Here is a 9067-nt window from a genome sequence, read left to right as displayed (position 1 = left end):
GAATTATTTATTTATTTTCCACATATAATTATTTTATTAAGTTATCTAAGTAATAAATTACATCTCATTAAAAATATTAAAGATATGAAATTTCACATCCCGATTAACTTTTTTAACTGTACTTTCATCAAATTTGTTAAAAAAGTAAGTAGAAAAAAGTTGATGGTCAAAAAAGGCTTAAAATTATAATTAGGATTATTTTGACAAAATATGTAAAAATTAATATCCAAATCTACAATTAAACATTTTTATTAAAATTGATTTTTTTTTTTTTTCAAATGGAGGGTAGTTGAGAATAAAATCCAACCACCAAAGCCTACCAACCCACTCTTCCCTCCCTTCCCCAAAAGCCTTCTATTTCTATTGAATCTTCCAGTTTTATTTGCTCAAATCTCTTCATTTCCTTCCAATTCTACCCTCTTTCTTTTATTTGTTTCTTTTCTTCTCTTAGTTTAATTTTTCAAAGCTGTTATGGCTTCTTCCATTACATCTAAGCCTTTCCTTGGAGCTACTAAACCCAACTCTTCTCTTTCTTCTGATCTTCAAAGACTCTCTTTTGCCTCTCTTCATATCTCAATCAAACCAAGAACCCTCAAAAAGCTTCGTAAGTTTTCTTCTTTTATCTTCAATTTCAATTGGGTTTCTGTATTCTCTTTAAAGATTTGTTTTTGACATTGGGTTTTTTTTTTCTTTTGTTTTTAACTTCGTTTCTTTTTTTGGGTATTGCTTTTTTTTTTAGTTGTTTCTGTTGAAATTAGCAGTTTATTGCATTATTTGGTCTGGGAATAGAGAAAATGATTTTTAATGTTGAATTTGAATTCTTAAAAATTATCAACTTCAAGTTTTGTGTGTATTTTGAACTTAGGACTCAAGTTAATTACGGTTTTGAATTTTGAGCAATACTGATAGACCATTGCCATCAGGTTTCTATATTGTTTGCTGTCATTTTATGTTTTGTTACAGAAATTCTGTTGTTATCATGTAAAAAGACAATCATGAATGTCTATACAATTTTACAATGTTATGTACAGATAAATGGTCACACATGTCGACTTTATGCGATATTTTTGTGTCAGCATTGATCCATCTATTCGACATTTCGGCTGAAGCTTGATTTCAGGTTTAGATGACTGTAGTAGCAATAGAAGTTATGTTAATGTGTTTTGACCTGGGAGATTTTTAAGATCAATAAACACTATAGGCTGAGATGCACGTAGGAATCTATACTTTTACATACCAGTGAATTGATTTGACTCGAGAATTTTCATCATTGAAATCAACACTAACATTTTGCCATTATGTCAAAACATCTTGGAGTGTCTCTAAACTGTGTAATTCGTCTGTGCTTGCATCAGCTTTATGCGGAGTGTAGGAGTTACCGGTTTTCTACATTGAAAAACCAATATTTTTAGGATGTGGTTCTTTTAAGGTTCTGGTAGAAGCTTAAATTTATTAGACATTGCACATCCTTATTGTGTCTTTCTGATTCCTATAATATTTAGAAATAATTTCTACATAAAGAACATTGGGATTGAGTTGAGCTTTTGAAGCCTGACAAAATGTGTTGCCCAACAGAGATACAGGCAGCTGGGAGCACATTTGGAAATTATTTCCGTGTTACAACATTTGGAGAATCTCATGGAGGTGGTGTTGGTTGTATAGTTGATGGATGTCCTCCTAGGATTCCTCTCTCAGAATCTGATTTGCAAGTTGATCTTGACCGAAGGTACTTCATCATGAGAACTTAGCATTATCGCTTTAATCCTATTGCTCACCTTTAGATGAAGATTTGTCCATCCTTGTAGCATCTTTCTGTTCATTTTCATTGCATGTTGATCTAGTGATAGTTCTTGCGAATCGGGTTTCCCTATAAATGAAAGAATGCAGTAGTACAAGTTGTAGTCATATAGCTTTCATCTCAATTGATGCAAATTGCTTCATCATTGTGGGTTAACTGTGAAGAGTTGTTTGCAGGAGGCCAGGTCAGAGCCGAATTACTACCCCTAGGAAAGAGACTGACACATGCCGAATATATTCTGGAGTTTCAGAAGGTTATATATATTTTTAACCCTGGACATTTGATGTTTCTTATCTCCTTTCTTTGTCTTTAAATGGACATTCGTTGACAATCTGCAGGAGTGACTACTGGAACACCAATCCATGTTTTTGTACCAAATACTGATCAGAGAGGACATGTGAGTATATACTTATAATATTTTCTTGGGGGGTCTAAAATGGGAAAACTAAAATGAGGTTTAACAACCCTTTGGTTGGTGTTTTAATTCTGGCATAGAATTTTAAATGATCAAAATCTAGTTTGAATTATCTTTAGAAGTTAATAATGTAATTCGCACCTCTCAAGCCTCATTAAGGAATACTTGGGCTGGCACTGCTTCTGGACAGTGAATGAGACCTCATTAATAAAAGCAATGATGTAACCATATAAACAGTAGTCGTCAAGTAGAGTCATGCGTACTAATTTCAAGGCAATCTAGTGAACAGTTTCAGTTTAGGATCACAGTTTTAACCTGTGAGCTAATTTCAAGAATATCGCATATGTTAGGGACGTTCTCGATTTTGAATTAATTATTTGTTTTTTTGGCTCTAGAAGGATTCTTTAATGATGTCACTCTGCTTTCAGGATTACAAGGAAATGTCGATAGCTTATAGGCCCTCTCATGCTGATGCCACTTATGACATGAAATATGGTGTCAGAGCAGTGCAGGTAATGCCTTTTATTATCATCATTGCAGTACCATGGATTCTGCCATCTCTTTAAGAGATGCAGATTTGTTTATACCCAATTTATCTGATTTCAATTTGTAACTGAAGGGTGGTGGTAGATCTTCTGCCAGAGAAACCATTGGAAGAGTTGCCTCCGGAGCTATTGCTAAGAAAATCCTCAAGCAGTTCTCAGGAACTGAGGTATGTTTCATGCTGGAGGATTGATCTCTCTATTGTTTCTTTTTATATGTGATCATAATTCATTGCATTTGTTCTATGAATTTATAATAATGCCTGTACTTGGTGCAGAGTATTTGTTTAATTTGTTTGCACTTGCAAATGATTAATGTCTGATTTACACTAACAAATCATAAAGGAAAAGGGGGAAAAAAAAGCTAATTCTGAGCCCGACCCTCTGTTCCATGCTGCAAACATCTGTCTTGTGTCAAATGTTTAGAATCACTCTAGCACAGCTTTAACTACATTTTCATGATTCAAATCGTACAAGCAACTCTAGCTTCCATTATTGAGTCATATTTGTCGATTTATCTTTCTGTTTTTTTTGGTTTCTTATTATGGTTCAATTTTTCTTCAGGTTCTCGCTTATGTCTCACAAGTTCACCAGGTTGTGTTTCCAGACGGTCCAGTTGACCATGCTACTGTAACTCTTGATCAGGTTTGAGCTCAGCTCAATTATTTTAGTCTTGATTTCAAACTAATTATGGTTGGTTATGAGAGTTTTTGTTCCCCATTTCCTCTGATTTGGTTTCAGAAGTTCTGAAAGGCATTCATTCCAAGATACATTATGCATTTTGATCTACTTTCACCGTTGTACTTACTCTAGATTGCTACTCCCCTTTCAATACTGATCAATTTATATTATAGCAATTATTTATCCATTTTCAACTAAATGTTGCCAGATAGAAAGTAATATTGTAAGGTGCCCACATCCTGAATATGCTGAGAAAATGATTGCTGCTATTGATGCTGTTCGAACGAGAGGAGATTCTATTGGTGGTGTTGTCACATGCATAGTGAGGAATGCCCCACGTGTATGAACCCTCTCTCTCATATTTGTGTTTCATGTGCATGGCCGGTATTAATTTTCTTGAAGTTTCTGTTTTCTTTTGACCTTAAAATAATGGAAATGCTTTAACTTGTAGCAGCCGGAGTCAAATAGAAGTTTCCTGCAGAACTGAAAATATGTATTTTTGTGTCAGGGGCTTGGTTCACCAGTTTTTGATAAGCTTGAAGCAGAGCTTGCTAAGGCTGTAATGTCATTACCTGCAACTAAAGGATTTGAATTTGGCAGTGGATTTGCAGGTTAAGAGATTTTTTTACTTTTGGTGCTACTGCTGTATTTCATAAAATGCTCTTGAATTGAGTTGGCCAATTGGTGAAAATATGCTCTAAAACTATTACTTGCGAGGTTATTTCTTGGTTACTTCTGTTTCAAGTTTGTTATAACTGCTGGTCTGTAAAATCCTTGCAGGTACTTTTCTAACTGGCAGTGAACATAATGACGAGTTCTTTACTGATGAACATGGAACAGTAAGGACTAGAACAAACCGCTCCGGTGGGATACAGGTAGTTATTTTCTCTGTTATTCTCAGTCTCTCTATCTGTCTGCCTAGTAATGCTTACTTGGAGTCGAGTGTTGGATATGGCATGTGCTCGACAAGGGTGTTAGCAAATTTTAAAATTTTTTCATTTATATAAACATAGTGATATATCTATGTCCGAATATGTTGGGCACAAGTGTTGGACATGATTTCTTTAAGGAAAATGAAGAGTTCAGGTAATATAGCACTTTGTTGGGCTTTCGTCACCAATGTACGAAATACTACCTGTTTATTTGTAGCCTTCAAATTTTTAATTGTTGGGTAAACTGTGTTGCTCGGACTCTTCATTATTCTTTAAGCACTCATTTCCGACAAATATTCGGACATGGATATGTGGATATGACCCTCCAAATACATGAAAAAACTTTCAAAAATTGAACCTACTCGTGTAGGACACATATCCAACGTTCATACCTGAATCCAAGTAATATGGGAGCTAAGTCCATGAGTTGGGTGTGAGAATTGTGAGATTATAATGTTGACTTACAGGGAGGAATATCCAATGGGGAAATTATAAATATGAGAGTTGCTTTCAAGCCAACAGCCACTATCAGTGTAAGTTTGATCTCCTTTTGCCTTCTTATATGCTTTCTGGCTATTATGACTTGTTTTATATATCATTGTAGGATGAGCGATCGATTGAATTGAGTGAAAATTTTTTGAATTAATCAAGTTGACGAGTCTATTTTGTCATTCTAACTCGATTTGAAATTTTTTCGAATTGAGTCGACTAAAATGAAATTCTAAGTCGAGTAGAATTGAGCGAAATTGTTCGAGTGAGATAAAAAATCAAACATGTAAAATTAAAATTTTGTTACAGTATAACTAGTTCCATATTAGAGCTCATAAATTTGAAATGAATTTTTTTCAAAGCAAAATAAAATAAGATACTTTAGTATGCTAAACTTAATCATTAATTAACTTATTTAGTTCCCAAAATTATTATTTTAGAAAAAATTAAAATTTTAACTTTATATATATATTTTAATTTTTATAATTTTTTAAAATATAAAATTTGGAATTTTTATAAATATTTTGAATTTTAAAATTATTTTGAATTTTTTAATTTTTGTTGAAAGATAAATCAATTTGCACATTTTCAAAATTAACAGAGAGGCCTATTAGAATTGTAAAATTCAACTCGGTTCAAACTACTTATTTGAATTTACTCGAATAATTCAAACGACTCGATTTGATTAACTCGAAATTCGAGTTTTTTTTTCAAATCTAATTGAATTTCAATCATTCCTATATCTTATGAGAATTTTTGGGTGCAGTGCTGGGAACAGAATTTTCTTTTTGGGCAAAAAAAGGTAGCTATGTTTAGGACATAGTAATAAAAAAAACCTCTTAAGATTATACAAAATGACAACCATACTCGAAAAACATTATATAATAAAATTTAAGAGAATGGCTAAAAAATATGAAGTAACTATAACAGTTTTGTCGTAAAGAACAAAGTATATTTTGGCTTATTAATGCAGTTAAGATTGGTGTCGTTTTGTGATATTTTCTGCAGAAAAAGCAGCATACAGTGACTCGAGAAAAGGAAGAGATCGAACTGTTGGCTCGCGGTCGTCATGATCCTTGTGTTGTCCCTCGAGGTATTTCTTTGGAAAATGGTTTTCCCTTGCTTTCTTCTCATCTCTGTAAGTTTTAGTTTAGAATCTTCCCATGGTTGCCATTTTCCAAAGACGGCTGGATTCCTTGGAAACTACAATGAATGCCATTATCGAATTTGAAAGTTGTATCAAGCATATTTCATCTTCATATCTTTTACATTATTTTCAAACAATGTATCTCATCTCCAGTTTGCTTTGTCTTTGGTTTAATTTGGACGATGCAGCTGTGCCGATGGTGGAAGCCATGGTAGCAATGGTTCTGGCGGACCAGTTGATGGCACAACATGGACAGTGTAACTTGTTCCCGATCAACCCCGAATTACAGGAGCCTTTGAGCTTTAGTTTCCCCAACTTTGAGCCGGCAAATATCTAAACCTGAATGGTGGCAAAGTCACTGTTGAGTTTTCATAATACCAAGTGTTTTGAATGAGAATGTTGTGGTCTCTATACCCCATTGCTGTTTCTTTTGTATTTGTTATGTGGTTTTCTTGATAATTACATGATAATTTAGTATTTTATATTTACTACTATCTGATTTATTTTCCCCTTAGCTTGTAAACAACTTATAACAGTAAAAAATGTTTAGATTTTTCGTTTCTCGGTGTTTATGTTTGATATATTTGAATATACGAAAAATCTAAACATTTTTCACGTCAATCATATAAATATATATAAATATAAAATATAAATTATTAAATACAAATATAATAATCATATCATATATTAAATGTATACTAATTTTATATTTACTAGTAAGCCTCTCCGTTATACCAGGAATCTTTAAAATGTTAATTGCAATTTTATATATCTTCTATGTTGTGTTTTTTTTAGAAGTGTAACATGTTTTTAAATTGCAGGCAACATTAATTAATTTTATTTAATTAATATTAAACAATTAAATATTAAAGTTAAAATATGGAGAAGTTTTACTTGAATACTACTTGGATTTGAACAAGACTAAACTCAAGTCGTAAAATGGGGAAGAATCATGTAGTTTTATAAAAAATTATTAAACAATTAAAAACAATCTTAAGTTGATTTTTATTAAGTAGTAAATATTTATTTAAATTTTAATAAAAATAAAATTAGTATAATTAATATGATATTATTTTTAGGAATAAATTATGTTAGGATGATCCTAAAAGTATTGTTTTTAGGCACCAATAAAATAGTGCTACGCCATTAAATTTTAAAGATAACAAAGTATTATTATACACTTATCTATATTTACTATCTTCTCCAACTTAATTTAACTTTAAATAAATTACTTAAAATAATTGATTTTTAAATTATAAACAAACATCTTTTCTTCTTTTACAAATTTTAATCATTTTATTTTTTCCATAAGTTAATATTTTTTACAACCAATTTAAAAAAAAATTTGTGCAATTTTTCCATATCATTGACACATACTTTTAGTAATTATTTTATCATGAACCCCAAACCTTGAACTCAAACCCTGATTTAAGGTTTTGGTTTGGGATTTAAGGTTTAAGGTTTAGGATTTAAGATTACGAGTTTGGGTTCAAGGATTTAGGGTTACGTGTTATGAGTTTGGGTTCAGGTTTTGATTTAGGATTCAAGGGTTTGGGGTTACGAGTTTGGTGTTCAAGTTTAGGATTTTGGGACCAGTGTTCGAGATTCTAGATTTAGTATTCGTGGTTTTGAGTTTGGAGTTCAAGGTAAAAAAAAATTACCTAATTTATGTGTTAATCACATGGAAAAAATTGTTGAAATATTATTAAATAATTCGAAATGGACTATGAATAGTGTGGTGGAAAGAGTCCATAAAATAAATTTTCTATGAATGAGTGTATAATAATAATTTGATGTCTTTAAAATTCGATTATGTGACAAAATTTTATTGGTGTCTAAAAACCTTAATTTTTAGAACCATCCTAGTGTAAGTTATTCCCTTGTATTTAAATTGACTCTCTAAGTTAAATTGTTTTTTTTTCTTCTAATAGTAGGTCGTATATAGATATATATATACCAATCTATATTGAAAGTGAAAATGTGAACTAACTATTTTAAATACATATTTTTAAATCCACCTAGAAACGAATGTACTAGAAAACCTTTCAAATACATATTTTTAAATGGCATAATATAAAAAAAAATAGCCCCTAACGTTTGGTTGTTTGGTCACTTTGGTCCTTTATGATTTTTTTGAAACATTTAACTCCTAATATTTTTTTAGTTAAATTGGTCTATTTTTAACGGATATGATGACGTGGCTGTAAGTTAACTAATGGTCAACATTAATCGCACTGACGTGGTAGTCCAAATGTAATTAAATGTTGACATGACACTATTTTGTCTTATATACCACATCAACAAACAATTTTAAAATTATTAAATGTAAATAATTTCTATTTTTCACAATTTCTTCTTCCCCACTGTTTCTTTCTATCATTCACCATCATCATCGTTGTCTTCAATCATCTTCCACATTATTTTTTCTTTCTCATTGTTTATTTGAAAACCTCAAAAATTCATCATTGAGCCTCGACCTTTCTTGTCTCCGATAACAACCACCATAAACTAACCTAAACATAACCCCATCAATACCATTGTGCACCCTTCAATAACCATACCCAAAATCTTTACAACCCAAATCCTTATTACTTAGTAAAAATAAAAAAAAGCCCCAAATCGAAAGTTTGAAAAAAAAAAGTCAAAAAAGAGAAAGAAGAAAAAAAAGCAGAGAAAAAACATAAAAAGAAAATAAAACGCATAAAAGGAAACACATCTAATAGAATCAAAGCCTCCAGTGGTCTCCTTCCAATTTCGGACAATGGGTTCGACACCAATACTATGAAGAACACCATACTTCTGAACCGAGACAATCAAACAATCTAAGAAAAGATCAAAAGACATTAACTCCTAATTTCAAGGCAAGATTTGAAGAGTATTTATTTGCACTTTAGTTGTTCTTCTTTCAGGTAACATGGAGATATCTCAATCGTCGACTCCTTTCACTCTTTTTTTCTTTTTTCGTTTCTTTACTCCTCATTTCATGATCTTTACCGTTCCCATCAACTTCCTCAATCATTGAATCAAAATCTAACGCCCATTTAGCTACTTATGTAAGTGATT

At 31.6% G+C, this 9067-nt stretch overlaps 1 protein-coding gene across 1 annotated transcript; it reads left to right on the top strand.

Moving 5' to 3' along the window:
* The first annotated feature begins 286 nt into the window (after nt 1-286).
* Nucleotides 287-6564, top strand: LOC108450154 (chorismate synthase, chloroplastic-like). Its single transcript, XM_017747654.2, has 13 exons — nt 287-604; nt 1576-1726; nt 1975-2051; nt 2137-2195; nt 2642-2725; nt 2833-2925; nt 3320-3400; nt 3645-3776; nt 3945-4047; nt 4217-4311; nt 4836-4901; nt 5866-5950; nt 6193-6564. The coding sequence occupies exons 1-13, from the start codon at nt 472-474 to the stop codon at nt 6339-6341; spliced, it is 1308 nt and encodes a 435-aa protein (XP_017603143.1). The 5' UTR covers nt 287-471; the 3' UTR covers nt 6342-6564.
* The last annotated feature ends 2503 nt before the right edge of the window (nt 6565-9067 follow it).

Source organism: Gossypium arboreum, chromosome 5 (assembly GCF_025698485.1).
Source record: "Gossypium arboreum isolate Shixiya-1 chromosome 5, ASM2569848v2, whole genome shotgun sequence".
NCBI lineage: Eukaryota > Viridiplantae > Streptophyta > Magnoliopsida > Malvales > Malvaceae > Gossypium > Gossypium arboreum.
The sequence above is the reverse complement of the archived record's forward strand: the minus strand, read 5'-3'. Positions and strand labels throughout refer to the sequence as shown.

Excerpts from the sequence above, each read along its gene's own strand:
- LOC108450154 (XM_017747654.2), top strand. The coding sequence starts at position 472 with ATGGCTTCTTCCATTACATCTAAGCCTTTCCTTGGAGCTACTAAACCC. Across the intron at positions 605-1,575 it reads AAGAACCCTCAAAAAGCTTC|AGATACAGGCAGCTGGGAGC; the intron begins GTAAGTTTTCTT and ends GTTGCCCAACAG. Across the intron at positions 4,048-4,216 it reads ATTTGGCAGTGGATTTGCAG|GTACTTTTCTAACTGGCAGT; the intron begins GTTAAGAGATTT and ends AAATCCTTGCAG.